This window comes from Hyaena hyaena, unplaced genomic scaffold (assembly GCF_003009895.1).
Source record: "Hyaena hyaena isolate Hyena2069 unplaced genomic scaffold, ASM300989v1 scaffold_21, whole genome shotgun sequence".
In the NCBI taxonomy this organism is placed as follows: Eukaryota; Metazoa; Chordata; class Mammalia; order Carnivora; family Hyaenidae; genus Hyaena; species Hyaena hyaena.
Genome location: NW_024080653.1, coordinates 4,744,434 through 4,764,311, shown reverse-complemented (window position 1 = coordinate 4,764,311; position 19,878 = coordinate 4,744,434). Strand labels below are relative to the sequence as shown.

General features: G+C 54.4%; 1 protein-coding gene across 2 annotated transcripts in view; it reads right to left on the bottom strand.

Annotated features, from left to right (window-relative positions):
- Positions 1-19,878, bottom strand: part of RPTOR (regulatory associated protein of MTOR complex 1) — a 329,175-nt gene that overhangs the window by 128,576 nt on the left and 180,721 nt on the right. For both annotated transcript variants that reach the window (XM_039226302.1, XM_039226303.1), the window contains exon 7: positions 5,942-6,001. In XM_039226302.1, coding sequence (XP_039082233.1) covers positions 5,942-6,001 — 60 coding nt within the window. The remainder of the gene's footprint in view (positions 1-5,941; positions 6,002-19,878) is intronic.

The window sequence follows — 19,878 nt, the reverse complement described above, 5'->3', positions numbered from 1 at the left end:
GGGGTTTCTATGCTCGGAGCGCTGGAGGGAAGGAGCCAGGTGCAGGCCATGCTCTCAGAGACCGCTCTCCAGGCTTCCGTGTCAGGGAGGTGACCACACCCACCCCGGGCACCCTGGTGACAACTTCACCCTGGAACATGATGAGGAGAGCCTTGTCCTCAGGCGCAGGGGCCCTGCGGCATGTCGAGGCCAGTGGGGCTGCACGTCGGGGCCCGGCTGGGCCGGGGCTTCCAGAATGACCAGACTAGCCAGAAGCACGCCCTCTGTCTGCACCGCCAGGCCTGCCCAGCGCAGCGGGAGAGGCGGCCCCACGCTGTGTTCAGAAATGCTCATTTTTTGTTCCCTCCACAACCTGGGTTCTGTTTCCTGTACTCCCTCACGTCTCGACGAAAGGATTTCACCTTGTACTTGGATTAAAACATAACACGGCCAAACAGAAGCCTGCTCCCAGTCTGGACTGTGGTTTTCGGCTTTATGACCGCAGATTATGTCTCTTCCTGTCCTGAAGGCTCCGGGGTGGAGAGTGGGGACAGCAGACGGTGTGAGGAAATGCGCTCTGGCAGGGCAGCTCCACATGGGGCGTGAGGAGGCACTGGGCACGTCGAGGGTGAGCGCCAGGCCAAGTGTCCCACAAGCGCGGGAGGGCATCGCACAGGGAGGGCATCGCACGGCCAAAGGGCACGTGATGTGTCGGAAAGTGGCAGCTGCACCAGCACACGGCCCACACAGTGAGAAGAGGGCAGCGCAGTGTCGGTCACCTGGCCCAGGTGCAGCAGCATAGACGGCTCACCGTGTTCAGCATCCCATGTCACATGCTTGGCCCTAAGCCACAGGCAGGACAACCGTGGGCACGGACATGCCCCACTGACACACTGACATGCGGTCAACACCGCCCTGGGTCAGCAGCCCGCCGGCCCCAGGCCAGCACAGTGAGGGGAGACGGGCACAGCCCCAGAGCGGGAGAGCCGTGTGGCCCCGGAACCAAGAGCTACAAATCATGAGAAGAGTCAAAGATGTTTTTCCAGGAATATTCTCTGAACATAGAAACCTGTCCAGGGGCCTGCACGGCTCCATCAAACACAAATGTGCCACATTCCTGCCTGGGTTGGGAACTGCAAACTCCAATCTGCTTCCTGAAAAATGCTTTTGATAGACTAAGTGTCATTGAGGAAAAAATCTAAAAATTAAAAAAAGGGTTAACAGCATTTTCTTGTAAGTGGAAAACCTCTGAAGTCAGCTGCAGAAGCTAAAACCCCATACATCCCTCACGTCCAGCTGCTTCCCCGGTGCTGCGTAATTCCAAAGTCTGGAACCTGTCCTGACACGGCACGGACACAGCCCGGCACTCCCGTGCTGCCTCCCCTTGGGCAGGAGACCAGGGAGCACGGACAGGTGCTGTCTCGGGCGGCGAGGGGGACTGGCGGGTCTGCCCTCAGGCACGCGGGGTTGGGTCCGGAGAACAGTGGCTCGGGCCCAAACCAACGCACCGTGGACGGTTCTCGCAGCAGAGGCCTGGTGGACCCTCTTCCGTCCCCTCCACGACCCCCGAATGAAGCTCCAACCTCAATGCCCTGGGCAGAAAGCGAGGTCCGTTCTGGATGCGCGCAGCCTGTCCCAGTCTCTCTGGACAGTGAGCTTTTCCGAGGCCGGGATTACCTCTCCTCCGCTGCACAGAGCTCCCCAAAGATACGTAGCCACTACTGTGACCAGGGTAGCGCGTGAGGACACTGTCCTGAAACCCAGAGGAGCTTCAGAAACGCCGTGGCTGCCGGGACGCAGGGAGAGGATGTGTGCTAGAGGGGGCGGGTCGGCACCCACAGAGCGGAGGCCGGAGAGCTGCCCTGTGGCGTCGGGGCTGTGCTGCTCGCGGTCCCGTTCGCTCCACTGCCTCCCGTGGCGCTCAGGAAACAGCAAGGAAAGTGCTGTGCTGCTGGCGACACTGATGAGGCTTTTCTTTTTAAATTTAAAAAAAAAAAAGAAAAGGAAAGAAAAGAAAAGAAAACCACACGCCCAACCTGCCCGCACTTGGTGGACCGTGCGGCACCCCTCGGCGCAGGAGGAAGGACGGGGAGGAACGGAGAGAGGGTGCGTGCTGGCCCCCGGAAGCACAGGTGTGCGTGGACGCCCACAGAGCAGGCCGGGGTGTGAATCTAAGGGTGTCTGGGAAGGACACTGGCGGTCACGAGCTCTGACATCATGACTCGGGAAGATAATGCTTGATGAAAAATACCAAAACCTTCATGATTAAGGGTGTTTACTTCCATTTTTCAGCCCTCATTAGCCAGCCTTCATGATGAGAGTGAAGCCTCCTTCCCAGGAAACAACAGGCACATTCCACAGAAGAAAAGCCACTTCTCCCACTCCTGGTGTCAGGTCCCTTCTGCCCCGCGTCGTTCCGACCTAGGCTCCCCATGGTTCCTTACTTCCCCACGTGACACGTTACTTTTATTACCTGTGTTGTCATAGAGTAAACTGGCTTATGTGGGAGTGCAGACCGCAGTGGCCACCCACAATCAGAACACGGAACACCCATCGCCCCACGTTCCCGCACACCCCAACCCCACAACCAGGGACTCGTTCCCCAACCCGACAGTTCTGTCTTTTCCCGATCGTCACATGAATGGAATCAGACCAGGTGTCGCCCCGGGAGCCACCGCCTGCGTCCCCACAGTGCTTCTGGGCCACTGTGTGGTCACGTATGAATTGTCCCCCCACCTCCTGCTGGCTGCGCCCCGCTAGATGATGCACATCCTGCTTATTCCTTCACCCCCGAGGACATCTTGGTTGTTTCCAGTTTGGGCAATGACGAATTAAGCTGCACAAACACTGTCATAGGGTTCCCACATGGACAGTCCGGTCCCTGCAGGATGGACGCCCGGGAGCGGGGCAGGTGACCCACCTATCGCACGACGGTACCGCCTCGCCTCCGCCACAAGGGTGCGGGGGTTTCTGGTCATCTGCTCTCGCCAGCACCACGTGCCCTCAGCCTTTTGTCTTATTAACCCTGAGGTTTCCATGTGCGTCTCCCTAATGGTTAGTGGTTCTGGACATCTTTTCAGGGGCTTATTGGCTCCTTAAATTCTCTTTGGTAAAGTATCCTTTTAGGTCTTTTGTCGATTTTTGAATTTTTTTAATTTTTGTTTTGAGAGATCTTTATAGACTCTGGATACAAGTTGCTTGTCGGCCATGGGACGAGTCTGTGGCTGGTCCCCTCACTGACTGAGCAGTGCCTTTCAGGGAGCAGACATTTTAAATTTTGATGAAGTTGCAATTAACAATTTTTTTCTTTTGTGGGTCGTGCTGAGGGTGTCCAGCTGCTGCACACATTTTACGTCTGGGAGAGCGACAGGACACGCTGGGTCCAGGGAGGCTGCCTGGACGAGGGGCAGAGTCCTCGGAGGCCGGGTTGGAAGATGGCAGCCAGGAAGCAGAGCCGAACCAAACGCCAGTGGCGTCAGGAGCTTTAACTAAATAACTTGAGAAGTGCCAGGTTTTCCTGAAGTGACTCTGAGTAGCTCCTCTCGTCTGGACTACTCAGGACTCCTGTTGCCTTGGGTTCACGTGGCTCCAGGGTCTCCAGCAGAGTCTGGTCGGAGGCGGCCGTGACGGGCTGGGACCGGGCAGCGTGCAGAGATGGAGGTGCGGCCGCCTCACGCCCGGCCTGAGGGGCAGGGCACGCGAGTCTGTCCCACTCACAGGGCTGCAGGGAGTAAAACCACCTCGGGGAACCGCAGAACTCTCTGGACAGGCCGTCAGAAGCAACCGGCCCACGATGAACTGTGGCCGCTGAGAACTTACCAGACGGGGTCTGAGAAGCGGCAAGCACCTGGCGACGGGAAACGGCAGCAGAGGGACGCGGGGCGGGAGCGCAGGCGCGTGTGCATGCGGAGCTCCCGGGGGCCGGCTGCGCAAGCCCCGCGGTGCCGCCAAGGGACCGGAGCAGCCGCTGCCCGACCAGGCCCGTCCTTTCTTACCTCAGAAGTTCTCCCGCGCCATGCCGCTGAGGCTTACGCTCGTTTTCTAGCATTTATAACTGGTCTTCCGGGTCACCGTCCTCGGGGCTGAAGCCGGCTTAGAACTCAGAGGGGCGGCCGGGCGAGCACTAGTGCCCTGAGCCCGCAGGCCTCCGGCAGCGTCGAGCCAGCAGAGCAGGACACTGGCAAGTGCCGCTCACCCATGTGTGCCACGGCGTGGCCCTCAGCTTCCGGACCACGAGTGTAGGAGAGCTGGCGGGGGCCGCACAGCGCTGACTGGGAGAGGGGGCCGCGAGAGGACAAGCTGGCCTCACGCGCTGCCCGACAGCTGGACATCGCCGCTTCCCAGCGGGCTGCAGCCCTGCACCGACAGCTGACGGACCGCAGACAGCGTCCGCCCGTGTGTGCAGCCCCGTGCACGAGGGCCGGCCGCTCGCGCCCTCGCTGACCCCTGTGAGCCGACACGCGCCTGCAGTCCTAGCTCCCAGCCTGTCCCGCCCCGACCCACGGGACACGCTTGGCTCCCCCACCTGCAGCCGCACGCCTGGTTCTGCTCCAGCGACTCCAGCTCACCCGCACCCCGCACCCCTGCGATGGCCTCCCTGACAGAGGCTCCTGGGTTTGCAATGACCGAGACTTGCTCCTAAGCAGAGGAGCCGCCGAAACTTCCTGCCCGCGTGCACCACCCAGAAGGCTCCCGCCACCCCTGCGGCCATCGCCGTCCTGCTCGGGAGCAAAGCTCCGGGAGAACCAGACCAGTCATGTGATCCTCTCAGTCGCTCAGTCAACGTGTGAGGAGTAATGACATTCACTGGATTGTCTGTGGGCGTCCTAACCCTAGTCTCTTGGTTCCTCTCCATCTACGTGCTCCGTGCCCCTCTGTTCTTGTAGGAAATTCGAACAATGGGCGGGGGGCCAGGCCTGTCAGCACAGCTGCTCCCCTGCGTCCCCCACAGCGAGGGACTGTCCTACCCGGACTGACACGCGCATACGGACGTGTGGTCATGACGACGCCCTCGGCAGCCTCCTGTGCATGCCTGTCCGTTTGCTTTTCCACTCACAGCGCTGGACAGGCCGTCTGCGCCAGTTCGAGTGGCGCTGCCACAGCCTCTCTGTTGCCACAGAGCATGTGCGACTCCCAGTAAGACCCCTCCCTTTGTGTCCCTGACGCGGACACTTACACCTAATGCTCTTATTTCCCCTGACATGCAGGCAAGTAGTTTTCCAGGAAAGAAACCCCGAGGTATATTTGCCTTTCCTGCCTGATTTAATTAAACTCAGGCCCTGCTGCCAGCACACAGCCCTCGCTGTTTCCACACACGATTGTCTCCATCAGGACTTAGAAAACTATTAACTTGTTAATTCTGGAAGAAACGGTGTCCGGAGTGGGAGATTTAAGCACAATGAGCAGATGACTCAGGATCAGGATGAGCCAAGGAGAGGCACACGGATGCACACATACATGCGCACGCGCAGTGCAGATCGTGTCTGGGGCCACGGAGCAGCGCGGACACAAGACAGGAGGGACAGGCCGCCATCTACCCGGAGGGGCGGGGAGAGGCCGCACAGCCAGCGTGCGCCACGTCAGGGGCCTCTGGCCTGGACCCCGGCCTTTCCCGACACAGCACACAGGACGGGGGGCGCAGGGGGCGGTGCGTGAAAGGGGGAACTGAGGGGCACGTGGTGAGCGCTAGGCCACTGCCTCGCCAATCCTGTCGGGAAGCAGCTCTGGCTTTGGCGTTACTGCTGGGGGTATCCACAAATGTTCACAAGGGTTCCGCTTTTATTTGCTTTCTTCTGTGGTGGCTCCACACTTAGCCAGTGTGACAGCTGGCACCCGGCCCGCCCCAAGGCAGACGCTCGCACCTGCACACTGACAGCAAGCACCTCCAGGAACCTCCCGGGCACGGCAGCCACTGGAGACAACCCCACCCCCCAGGCTCCAAGAACCACCACATCTTACTTACTTTTCTATTAAATCCAGCGTGACCCCAGGCACCAGACTAACGCACTTCTGCATGCAGAACCTGCAGAGAGAGGAGAGACTGTGAGTCACTGCAGGGACATGGGACGGACGGGGGGGGTCACACTGCAGGGACACGGGACAGATGGGGGGTCACACTGCAGGGACACAGGACGGACGGGGGGTCACACTGCAGGGACACGGGACGGACGGGGGGTCACACTGCAGGGACACGGGACGGACGGGGGGGTCACACTGCAGGGACACGGGACGGACGGGGGGGTCACACTGCAGGGACACGGGACGGACGGGGGGGTCACACTGCAGGGACACGGGACGGACGGGGGGGTCACACTGCAGGGACATGGGACGGATGGGGGGGTCCCACTGTGGGGACATTTAACGAGGGGTACCATGGACCCCCGATAAACGAGGGGATAAGGTGGGGACGGGAGTTGTCCTGCTGAAAATGTAAACCCAGATTTTCTTAACTTGGGACCTTTCAGATTTATGAAGAAAACCATTGCCCTCCCCTCCCCCATTAGTGAAGGGAGAGAAACAGAGCCCGGGGCCCAGGTGACACAGGAAAGGAGGCACCCACCCAAGTAATGGACAGACTGGGTTTGCATTCTTTTTTTCCTTCTTAAGAAAGCAAGCTGGGAGAGTGTCAGAAGGACGAGTGTGAGTGAGCTCTGCGTGCACCAAAGAAAAACGTGGGAGGAGACACAGAAAATCGAATTCAAGGGTATCACTGTTATCACAAACCCGTGCATCACCCTGACACTGGACCCCGCGGGCCCCATCTGACGTGGGCGCACGGCCGGGGGCGGAGGGCAGGGAGGTGCCCTTCCGAAGCCTCCGGTCTGGGCACTGGATCCGCGGGGCAGACACTGCCTAAGTAGGACAACGTGCAGCCTTTACTGGTAGAAACGGGGAATCTGGATTCGCCCGCTTTACAGGTTAGGCGCAAACAGCCCTCCCACGACCCGAGCAGGCACACTGCAGACACGCACGCCTCCCAGCCTCCAAAGCGTTTCTGAGCATCGCTAGCTGGGCACGAGACGTGCAGGGAGATCGGAGCCAGTGGCCCATGCGGAGGACTGGGCACCAGGGCCAGGACACATTTGGGCAGACAAAGCTGACACGTCCAAGGTGGCCGGGTAGGAAGGGCGAGAGAGACAGGGATGGTCAGAGGCCAGCCGGGACGGAGGCTGGGAGGACACACGCCTCCTGAGGGCGGCCTCCAGGGTGCGGCTCGTGCAGCCGGCTGCCGGGGACCCCTGGGCACCACGCTGGCACTTGTGGCAGCCTCGCCTCGCCCACCAGCATCCCGGAAGTCATTTTCCCGGCAGTGGCTGCAGGAGCCGGTGTCGTCTTGTCCACAGAGAAGCAGCAGAAGTGGGGGCTCAGCCTGGTGGACAGAGCGGCTGCTCTCCCTCGGGCACACACGGCTTGCTGCCTAGATGCTGCATCGGCCGGTTCCGTTCCACGCAAACCCCGTTTCCTCGGCTTTCAGATGGCTTTGCCCGCACTGCCTGGCGCCGCTGCCCCGCTGGCCAGTTCAGAGAAATCAGGGTCTCTTGTCATAAAGAAATGGTCTTTGGGAAAGCATTTCCCGTCTTGTTTTGGGTGCTATCAAACTGGCCAATTTGCTGTCTTTTTATCTGAAATGCACTTATCAGTTGGTACTTCTGGATTCCAGTGACGGGAGTAATTCGTATCATACTAGTCTTGTTATCGATAATAATAATCAGCGCTGGACAAAATGCAAAAAACCACCACATAAAAGCACCAAGAGGTGAACAAATACAGACAGAAAGGAAGGGATGTGACCCTTGACGAAGCAAGTCTGAGCGAGTCCACCTTCACCCAGAGAGCCCTGCGGGTACGACCCAGTCCACATGGCACGCAAGGGCTGCGCACAACCGAGAAGCAGCCACCTCACCGGCTGAGCGTCTTGGAGCCCCCGGCGGACCCCGCCCCAAACGCGCATGGGACGGGACTCCGAGGGGCCCCGTGGGGACAGAAACCCGAAGGACTGGACTGGGATTTCGACACCCACCCGCCAGTGTGCCCACAGGCAGGGAGCGCCCGCACACCGCATCACAGGGGCGGATCTGCCCCTGGACTTCCCATGGAACTCCCGGAGGGGGTCGCGCCCCAGGACTTGGAGCCACAACCCAGCACTAACACACTAAGAGCAAAGTCACAGGACAGCAGCCCTACCCCCCGTAGGCCACAAGATGACCCGAACTGCCCACGAGCAGACAGCCGGACGCTCCTCAGTTTCCTAACTGCGGCGCCAGCAATGGAGCATCTTGTCTACAACTAGGAGAGAAAACAGGTACCAGCACCAGATTCACAGTGGGCCAGATTCTGGAGTTAGCAAACAAAGACTTTAAAATTATAAAAATAATGTGAGCATTGTCTGGGAAATAAGCATTTTAATGAATCTGCAGAGAATATAAAGCTCTAGGAAGTAGGAAATTAAGTGCAGGGACGTCACACGCGAGAAGGTTCCCGCCATGGCTCTGCGTGGTGGAGCAGCATGGACGGACCAGCCACGGAGGGTCCACAGATCTTACCTCAGCCAACGGTATCGAGTCCCCTTGCACCAGAACTGTCGTCGACTTGCCTCTTTTCCGCACCATTCTTTCCTCTCCTGCGTGACAGCGTTACCGGCCCACGAATGGCCAGAGCGCAGGCAAAGTTGGAGGTGGCGACCATGGCTCAGAAATCCCCAGGATCAGGGGATCTTCTACGAATTCTAACAACACAGCTGGTGGTGCCGTTCGGGGGGTGCTGCTTGGTGGTGCTGACAGAGCTTAGAAATGGGCTCCGGCCCTTTTGACACCCGTTTGTCGGACGCGCCAGAGTCAGGCGGTCGGCACGTCCCGTCTGCCCTGCTAGCTGCACGGCACCTGCCCCTGCCCCCTCCTGCTCACTGACCTCCCAGGTCACCCCTGGTCAGCGGGCAGCATCCTCGCCGCGGCCCACAAGATGCCAGCGGCGCCCTGAGCCCAGGCCCAGGCGTGACAACCAGTGATGTCTCCCACTGTTGCCAGGTGGGCCCTGGGGGCAGAATCACCGCCGCCAGAGGCCCCCACCCTTGGCCAAGCACCAGCGTCTCGTCCATTTTCCAGACCAGTCCCTCTGCTTCTACTCTCACTCGCCCTCCCTCCCCCTCTATCCAGCAGCCACAGCAAGCCTTTTAGGAGGTAATGTTGAGAAGAAATGTTGCAGTAAGTCATTTCATCTGCTTAACAGCCCCCCAGAGGCCCCCTGCCATTCAGCATAGAACGCAAAGTCCTCACCGAGGCCCTCACCGAGGAAGTCCTCACCGAGGACGTCCTCACCAAGGAGGTCCTCACCGAGGAAGGTGCGACAGGACTTGGCTCCCGACTGCTGCCCTGACTAGAGTTCCTCACGCTCACCGTTGCTCACCCAGCTCCATTCGCCCTGACACCTTGTTCCTCCAACACACCAAGCAGAGACCTGCCTCAGGGCCTTTGCAATTGCTGTCCCCAAGGCCTGCCACATCCTTGACCCAGAAGACTGTAAGATTTACTCCTTTACCTAGATTTCGACTTCTGTTCTCTACCCCTTCACACCACTTTTTAACACTGGTATTTCTCACTCCCCGATGCTTTTATTAGATAGCTGTTTACAGCTCATCTTTACCACAGAATGTAAGTTTGAGGGAGTAAAAAGACTCTGTCATCTTGTTTATCAGTAAATCCAAGTGCTTATATCAGTGCCCAACACATAGCTCTGATAACTGACAGATACATGTGAGCAACTGAACTCGGTACGAGACTGATTTGGTGGTTTTCATGGATCTCTACTATTTCACCTATATTCTGCTCTGCCTGTCCCTCTTGAAAGCTGGTAGCTTCCAGATTTTTAAGAAAAACAAGTCAATTAACGTCAAAAAAAGACAAAATCTGGTTCTGTAACCTCAAAAGGTATCATGCAAGTGCTCTGTGTTGTTTCTGAGAATGGAAATACATTAAATATTTTTCTAACTAAAAACCGACAACAGAAAAACAGGTATTCATCATTAAAACAAAATAAAAGTACAGAAAATTACAAGTGAAAATTACCCTAAGGTAACTGCTAACATCTTCACTTCCGCCTTTCACAAGATTGGATCATTCTGGTTTAATGTGTCGTAGGACTGCAGGAAATCCTGGAACGGGGCAGATGCATGATCGGAGAGCACACCCCTCACCCCTGCCATCCCGGCCCCCACACTCCTGCATAAGAAGTGCCCTCTGCTAACAGTGGTTACACCCCGCGCTTCCAGACCCTGCCCAGCCTGGGAGCGCAACCAATGTCTACACTTGCGGTTTTTTTTCCTTCTACAAGAGAATATTGCATCATATGTTACAGCTATTTCTTAAAAACATTTGTCCCCTAATATTTTCAAACATTCAACAAAGTTGGAAGAAGGTGATAGGAGATGCCTGGTTACCTCACTGGCATCTGATGTCATCTCATCTCTGTCTCTCCCTCTACTTCCGGTGCAGCTGAAGATACCGCACCCTCCCCTGCGCTCCCCAGCACACGCGCCTAAATCCTAATGCTTGCCTCCTGCTTCTGTCTGCTGACATACAACCCCATGCAGAGTGCATACATCTTACTGTATAGTAGCCGAACCCTGACAAAAGCACACACACGCATTTTTTCAGTACATACAGTAAGTCCTGTAAATCTCTTACGATTTTCATAATAACGTTTTCTCTTCTCTGGTTTTATTGTAAGAATGCCATGTATAACACACATACAAAATACATTTTAATTAGCTATCACCGAGAAGGTCTCCTACAGAGACCACTACCAACACCCAGAACCTTCCCTCCAGGCTTCCCAGGCAGTTCCTACTTCCTCCCACTGCCCCCAGAGACGAACTCTGCTTGGACTCTCCCAGTGACCTACTCACAAGCATCCCGTGTGTAATTTTTTACGGGCTGTTTCCAGCCAGCATGACTTTGAGGTTCACCCGTGGTCTTGTCTGGATCATTCATTCTGCTTTGCTGCTACCTGGCACTCGGCACCATCACAAGGCTGTTTTGTAACCTGCCCTTGTGTGTCTGGGACAGCACAAAAGCTGACACGTGGAACGTTACCTTCTTCAACATTGAACAAGCCCAGTTTGTACGAACACCAGCTCTGTTATCCTCAGGACACAGTCTTAGAAGCAGACCTGCCTGATGAATGGGTGCATTGTGCTGAATTACTCCCCACTCCGGGGCTTTCCCGACAGGAAGTGTCACTTTACTGTCTTATCAAGGCTGAACATACCCATTTGTTCACTTCTTGCCAATACGGGGATTTATCATCATAAAAAAGAAAACCACCGTCTGACCAACTGATGAGTGTGAAGTGACATGTCATGTCAACGTCTTTGATTGATACTGAGGTTAAATGCCAGTTAATAATTTTTAAATTGTTTTTCTTTTGCTTGTTGCCTGTTCATGCCTTTTGCATTTTTATATTAGGGTCCTCATCATCTTACTGATCTTTAAGAGTGTTTTCTACATTAAGAGAATCAACCTTATGTTATTTGCTGCACAATCTTCTCCCATTTATAATTGTACAGTTGACCCCAAACCAACACAGGGTTGAGGGGCACCACCACCACCCTCCTCCCCCCATACACAAAAATCCACATGGAACTTCGGATTCCCCGAACTTAGCTATTAATTTAGCTTGCTGCTGACTGAAAGCCTTACCGATAACAGTTAACTGAAACATGTTTTGTATGTGTTTCATATATGGCATTCTTACAACAAAGCAAACTAGAGAAGAGAAAATGTTATGAAAATCACAAGAGAAAGTACATTTACGGTATGTACTGAACTTACTGGAAAAAATCTGCATCTAAGTGGACCCGTGCAGTTCATACCCAGGTTGCTCAAAGGTCAACTGTATTTTAAATTTCGTTTTCTTTGCCACACAAAACTTAAGATTTGTGTTTAATAAAATCTACCACTCCCTTTAATGGCTTTTTAATTCACCCAGCTGATATTCCCTCCAGTACTTTTGTGAGTTTTCTTTTTCACATTTAAATCTTCATTATATTTGGAGTTTATTTTATTATTTTAAAAAGGAGGGATTTAAAATTTTCAAATGGTAAGCCATATGTCCCAGGTACTAGATGCTAAGTGATTTATTTTCCAAATTACACATTCTGATACGTATAGATGCTGTTTCTGGAGCTCTCTATTCTGTTCCACTAACTCGAATGTCCACTCTTATTCTGACTGTACCTTCAAATGGCGCTAATAACTGGTAGGATGAGTTTTCTTTCAGAAATCTGTTTTTTTCTTCTTTTTAAAAAATTTCACAGTTATTCTCAAACATTTATTCTTCTAGTTGGCCTTTAGAATCAATTTATCAATACTGTGCGAAATTTATGGTTTAATGTACAGAAAACATATGTCCCCAATTTACTGGGTCTCACCATGTAACAGTATCAAATCAGTGAAGTTTTATGGGAGTTTCTACATATGCGTGCAGCGCGTTCTGAACCCGTTCGTTCTTGTCACTGTCTGTCGCTGTCACTGCTGTGAATCAGGGTTCCTTTTCTTCCCAGGATTTCCTTGCTGGCTATTTTTAATGTATAAAAAAGATAACACATTATAAACAATAATTGTGAGGCAAACCATGTGTGAGTTTAAGCGATAATCATGTAAACACAAGTACGCAGAGAAGACACAGCCCGGCCCCACACGCGCACAACCGCGGGGACCCCAGGTGCCCTCCGTGACCCCCGGGGGCAGTACAGCCTGGCTAATCGTTTCCCAAAGCGTTTTAACTTTGTTTTTTGCAAAGCTGAAATTCAGATCACATGTGAATCACACAAATTTGCCTTCATACACCTTTCATCTTGATTTCTCACCTAATTACGATATGGACTAGCGTTTCCAGAACAATTTGTTGAGCGAATTAGAATCAGCGCACACACCCTTCTCTTGGTGCTTGTCACACAGATGGAGATGCAGTGACGGCGGCGGCTGGTGTGGAAGGAGCTCTCTTGTGCTAAGAAGGAGCCTTCTATTTTTATGACAAGTTTTTCCTAAAATTAATTTTTAATTTTATCAAATAACTTTTCTACTTTCACCTATTAAGATGATGAGTTATGTTAATAGGCAGCCTAATAGAAAGCAATCAAAGCTGTCCTGGAATGGATCTCACGTGGCCCAACTTCATTGTTCTCTTACTGTCTATGGGCTTCTAGCTGCTAAAAGTTCATTGTGAGCTCAACTGTAGCGGCTGTGTGTGCACGTGTGTGCCCGTGTGTAAGTGTAGGTATGTACATGTGTGTGTCTGTGTATATGTACATGCGAGTGTGCTGGTCTGCAATGCCGTGTGTGCGTGCACACGTGTGTGGGTATGTGTACATGCGCTCCTGTGTGTGCACCTGTGTGTATGAGCCTCTGTGTGTGTGTGTGTGCGTGTGCGCCGTTATTGGTATTGCTGTGTGTGTCTCTGTGCGTGTGCACAGTCGTGGTAAACTCTGGAAAAGCGTGTGCCCTGGTGAACTGCGTTGTGTGCTCACACTCCACCGTGTTAAGATCTGCTCTCTGCCGTATTTCTAGAGTCATTATCTGTATGTTGAATCTTCATTCTCTTATCTGTCAGGCTTCTCATTTTTTATTGCTTTCTGTTTCCTGGAACACCTACTCACTGGTAACAGATTTTAAGGTCACTTAAATTTTGGAATTAAATTTTACTTCTTAAATCTTTTCCTTCTCTTTGCTGGTTCTTTTTTATTTTGTCATCTTAATATTTATCTTTTTTTTTTTTTTCCTACTGAGACCATTTTTATAGAATTTCACCGCAGGCGCAAAGCCCGGGAGACGAGACTCTGGTTATTCCTAAGGACCCTTGCGGCCACAGACAAGGCTACGCTGACAAGGGGATTCAGGGAGGGGCCACTCACCAGAAACACTAAACACTGGACAGAGGGTGGGCACCTTCAGCCCTCCGGGGCGCGGGCAGGAGGCTAGAGACCCAGTTCCCTAAAATCTCTCGAACCAGGAGGTGTGGAGAGCTATGGAGCTCAGGAAGACACAGGCGCCTCCTGGAGGGGGCGCACCTCTGCCCTCACCCCCAGCAGGAGCCCCTCCCTCTAGAAGCCCCGCCTGCGCCTGGGGGGCTGCTACTCAAGTCTCTCTTGCCCTGTTTCCCACGGAGCACAACCTCGGGCTGGGCGCTCTCGTCCATGGGTGGCTCTCTTCCACTGGGGGTCTCCCGGAGCCCAAGATGGACATGCCCGGAAACTTCCACAGACTGGACTGTGCTCATGGAGCCTCCCCAGTGTGAAGCTGTGCCAGAGACGCCCCTTCGTAAAAGGAGCTTGGGAAGACAGCTCAAAGGGGCAAGAAACATGCTTCAGATAAAACAAGCAAATCCTTCGGCATTTCATTTAATCCAGCAGGTTTCAAAAAACAAAACCTCACTTGAGACCAGTGTGTGTCAGTCACCTGGAACTCACGCCTAAATTAAAAGCCTGTGGTTTGGTGTCATTAGGTCCTAATTGCTAACTTTAAATAGCTGCCCCTTCTAACGATGCCGGGCGGCTTGCCCTCCCAGGGGCGTGCTGGCTGGGAATGAGGACACGACACCAGAGCTCGGGGCCAGCTATTTCAGGCCACCTGCCTCAGGAGCAGCTCAAGGAAAAGCTGATGATCCCCTCAGTCAGAGGAGGACAGACACCCGTCCGTCTACGCTTTCTGTCATAGAGGCAGTGAGCTGACCCCATCCCCAGGGCCCCAGGAGGCCCTGCCCGGAGCGTGAGCCTGGACACCAGTGGACACAGTTTCCAAGGGGGTGGTGTGAGCTTCACGAGGGGCCTGTCCTTTTAGTTCAGAAGAGATTAAAATGTCTTTAGAAAAATATATATTGAAGTATCTGAGGGTAAACATCATGTCTAAATTTACTAAAATTAGGCATAAAAACAAGACAATGAAGCAGACAGTCATAAAAGTGGGGGGATGAGTACACAGGGGTCATTTTATTATTCTCTCAACTGTTAGAATGGCCGGAAATACCCCATAATAAAGAGCAAACAAGGAGATAAAAAGACAGATGGACTCAGTACAGACGTTCCTATGTTGATGAGGCAACGTCAGGAAAACACTTAAGGGAAAGATCTGATTTTTTTTTTTTTTAATGTTTATTTATTTCCAGGAGACAGAGAGAGAGAGACAGCGTGAGCAGGGGAGGGTCAGAGAGGGAGTCACAGACTGAAACAGGCTCCAGGCTCCGAGCTGGCAGTCAGCACAGAGCCCGACGCGGGGCTCGAACCCACGAACCGCGAGATCATGACCTAAGCGAAAGTCGGACACTCAACCAACTAAGCCACCCAGGCACCCCTGGAAAGATCTGATTTTTTAAAACGTTAGTCGTTTGTCTCCATTTTTGAAGACTGTCGAGATTTCGGGGGAGGCCCCGGTCTCTCCCACCGCTGCACTACTCTGCTCTTTCCCACAAAGGCGAGCCTCTTCCCCGCAGGTGACTCGCACGGCCTGCAGCCACGGGAGGCCTAGAACGCTAGCAAACCGCGTGGGGCCTGTTCCCACAGAGGCTGCCTTGTGAAGTCGAATCTGACTCATTTGAGACCACTTCAGGCTCTCCAGCCTCCTCACCTGGTTCAGATCTTACCTCAGGAAGGCACAATCTCGGAGTGCGGGGACTCCCACGGGACAGGTGCGTGGAGCTCCAGCCTGATCACCTGGGGCCCCACGAGAGCCCCTTGTGCACCCTGACTTTGCAGGCTTCTCCCTGCACTGTTAAAAACTGGCCAGTGGTGCAGAGAAAGGGTGCAGGGGCAGTGGCTGTGACCCTAAGGGACCCCGGCATTCCAGCATCAGGACAAAGTAGTGCTCAGGGGCTGAGAGGGAAGGCTTTCCCCTAAATGCACCTGTTTACACACACACGTGGCAGCCAGGCCTCCGTCCATCTTTATCTAGAATAAAGGGTGGCCATGGGGCAGACGCATCAAGTTAAACTTAGGTAAAAATTAAGTGATTCTCTTAAATGGAAGAACCACACACTTGAATTATGATTGTCTACCACGTTTGCTCTTTTATTTCTCTTGGGCCTTCTGATGTGCTCCTTTAAGAAGCTTCACCCTCGACCCCGGTCTGTCCTCTGCATCGCAGGGTTCGGTGTCAGGTGTGTGTGGCAGAAGTGCCAGCCACTTGGCCTCGGAGTGTGAGAGGGGGGTGCTGCATGGCGCCCGATGCCTTCCCACTTACACTCAAGTGGCAGCTTCAGAGAGCTGACCCTGTTTAAACTCGCGGCCTCTGATGTGCTGAGACCCATGGAGCTGGGCAGCTGCATGCGGCTCCCGCACAGGCCACTTCAGAGCACTTCAGTGCACAGTGGGTCGAAACGATGTCATCGCACATGAAACCGCTGTGCGTGTGTCTGGTGGCCCCGAGCCAGGCCAGATTCTACTTCAGCACAGGTGGGAGAAGTGGGTGAGAAGGAATCTGAAACAGGGCTGGAGGCGAAGCCAGGACACATGGACCTCAGCTCCGTCTGCAGCCAGGGCCGGGGGAGCCCTCAGCTCACTGCAGAGTCCTGACCACACATGCACGTGACCTTCTCCTTCTTCCCAGAGCCGAAACTCCCGTCCCTGTAAAGAAGGCTGGCTGTGCAGCTTGCAGCGCTGCAGACGTGGGCCGCAGGCCAGGCCGAACTTCCAGCCGTCTCGGGTGCTGCTGCGCTTCTGCCTGAGCCCGCACAGCGCAAAGTCGCTCTTCACACATGCACGCGTAGGAGCCTCTTGTGACTAAGTTCTCCCTATTTTAAATCCAGAGAGTGCTGCCTATTTAAAAAACCTGATTACTTTCCTGCAGCACCTGGTTGACTTACGGGGAGGGCGAACGGTGTGAGGACACGGGAAGCAGCTGTGGTTCCACAGAGGCAGCCGTGAGCTGACCGGCGGTGACACGACCACAGACATCCCGGGGTGTGCTCCTCCGGCCACCACGCCTGCCCAGGACCACAGGGGGGCCGGGGCTGTGACCGCACCACCTCCTACGCGCCCCCTGCAGCCTGCTTATACACCTGCCGTTATTATCCTATTTCACGGGGGAGAAGGCTGAGGTTCGGGAGGTCCTAAAACTACCCGGCTGGCCAGAGGGCTGACCGCAGCGCCCTCGCCCTCCTCCGGACCCACATGCCACGTGTGCCCATGCGGGCGAAGGTGACCAGACCGAGAGCTGAGAAAGAGCACTCGCCAATCTCCTCTGGCAGTCAGAGAGTGTGCCCAACGCGTCTCCCCACACCCGACCAGGGAAAGCAGGGGGAATGAGGAAAGAGGAGGAGGGTGGCAGCTTGTGAGAGAGGACCCCCAGTGGCAGGAGGGAAGCCCATGGTGTGCCCAGGAGAGACCTGGAGAATGTGCTCAACCCACTCGTCCCTGCCAGAAGCCTTCCAGGGCTCTGTCCGAGTCTCCCCGTGGCCAGGACCACTTCTGACGGCTGAGTAGCCAGCAGCTGTGTGCCGGGCCACACAGCCTTGTCCACTTGTCCACTAGAAGTCGCAGTGGTCTTCATGCCTGGGGTTGACTGTGAGCCCACTGCCGAGCCCACTGCCTTACACGAGCTCTGCCCACAGGACTTCCCACTCCCTGCGCCTCCAGTTACGCTTCAGGACGGCAGGACGCCCAGGGTGCTTTCCAAGCAGTAACAGCTCCAACATGATTTTAATTTCTTGTGAGTGAAACACTTATCAATTAAGAGGACTAGTAAGTACCAGATATTTCAGCTGTTTTGTGAACCATTGAGTCTGTGCCTATTAACTTAATAGAAGCAGATGGACACAACGGAAATATTTCTGGGGAATCAAGCTAGAGGCACGCGGAGCTGACATGAGCCAGCGGGTTCACGTCGAGCTGGGAATGACGTCCAGATGCCCCACCCACTTCTCCGCGCTCACGACCAGAGCCGCCAGGAAGCAGATCCCCCAGGCCGGGAAGAAGGGCGCTGCTGGCTGGCGTGCTGGTGGCGACCCCGTGAGTCCGTGTCGATCTTCAGTGTATGCTGTGCTCCTTAACACGCGTGGTGCACGTTCTGTCCCCGAGCCCTCAGGCTCCTGAAGCAGGCAGGGGGCCTGGAGGTCACACTGAGGGCGGCTGTGCCGCCACACTTGCCGACCTTCCCTGCCGAGCTCCTGGTCTATGCTTTGGGAATTGTTAGGGCAGCGGCCCCTGACATCACCCTCCATTGAGATTCTCTCCACGTGCACATGAGCACCACAGGGTGGGCGAGCCCACGTGCCTGGGAGCACTGAAGGACGGATGAGCCCATGTGCCCGGGAGCACTGCAGGGAAGGCGAGCTCACGTGTGCGGGAGCACCGCAGGGCGGATGAGCCCAGGTGTGTGGGAGCACCGCAGGACGAGTGAACACAGGTGCTGCCCCTCCAACGAGTCCTCAGTGACTCTGCGTCTCCCGTCAGTGCTGTCAGAAAGCTGGTGCACGTCTGCTCCCCACAGGACACAAGAGTGGCTATGCCCTTGGCCACAAGAACGAGCTGCCAGACAACCTGAGGACATAACAGTGTCCCATGATCAGCATCACTAGTTTTTTGTGCATAATTTTGGTGTTTCTATAGGAAGAGGTTTACATCCCTAAGTGGAAAGCTAGTTCCTTGTGACGTGTGCACGCACACACATACACACACACGCGCACATACATGCAAGCAGGACTCCGCCTGCTCTGCCTGGTCCTACGCGGTCACTCAGGCCATGATCTGTGCAGGGCTGGAGGTGGCCGTGGGGGTGGAATGTGTCCCCATGGCCCTGCATCTCCAGAGACGACGGGCACAGAGTGGAAAGCTGGGCACAGAGTGGAAAGCTTATTTCTATGCTGAGGCTCGAGAACATGGCCCATCCCAGGCTGCCGTACCGGCGTCTGGCTTGTCCCCAAGATGAGGAAGAGCAGCCCATCCTCCCGCCTCACAGGCTGCACCCCCTTCCAGCCTGAGGGCACATCCTGCTCCCCTCAAGTCCTAACCCTGAAGAAACATTCTTCCAATCCTTCGCAGTATCTGTAAGGATGTGATGGAGAAAAAAAACCCAGAGTAACACTGAAATGGAAGGAATGAGGCATTTAAAAAGGTGGTATCTTCGCAATTTTTCTAACTGCTACTTTCTGACGAGCTGGATGGTCACGACGCCCAGGGGGTGGGTCACAGGAGCACAGGGCCGTGACTCTGTCTCCTCCGCATGTCTGTGTCACGCGGTTTGCCCAGAAAGAACCTTCCCGTCACCTAAAGAAGGCTGCTTTTCTGACACCAATTTTCAGTTGCCAGTAAAAAACAAGACTGTACTAGCTACTCCCAGTATAAGTCTCAGAGAAGCGGCCGGCCCCGACATCCTGTGACACAGGAAAAGTGTGATTCTGTGCAGTTTTGAAAGTATGCTGGCAATTTGATTAATCCAGAGGGGAAAAAACATTGTCCAGAGTTGTTATATAAGCATCATATAAAGCTGTAAACACTGATGGAGGAGGTACAAATGGCATCAGGCCTTGTCTTTTCCCAGTGTGACAGGCTGCATAATGAGTATCTGACATTCCTACCCAAGAAGCAAGCCCCACAGTCTACCAAGTGACGCCCTCTGCACAGCCACACGGCCACTTCTCCTCCACCTGCAGAAGGTACCGTTTCTTGCATGGTTCCCACGTGTTCTGGTGATGCAGCTGCTACCCCAGTGCAGTGTCGAGCTGCTCTCAGTGCACAAAACAGGCTCCAAGCCCAAGGCACGCTTCAAGACATCACTGTCCCGTCTGCAAAAACCTACTCAAGGTGGATCAAAGACATAAATGTCCCAGTAAAAACGATAAAACTATAAAACTCTTAGAAGGAAACTCATGAGGGTGTGTAAACCATCATGACTTGGGAATATGACATCAAAAGTA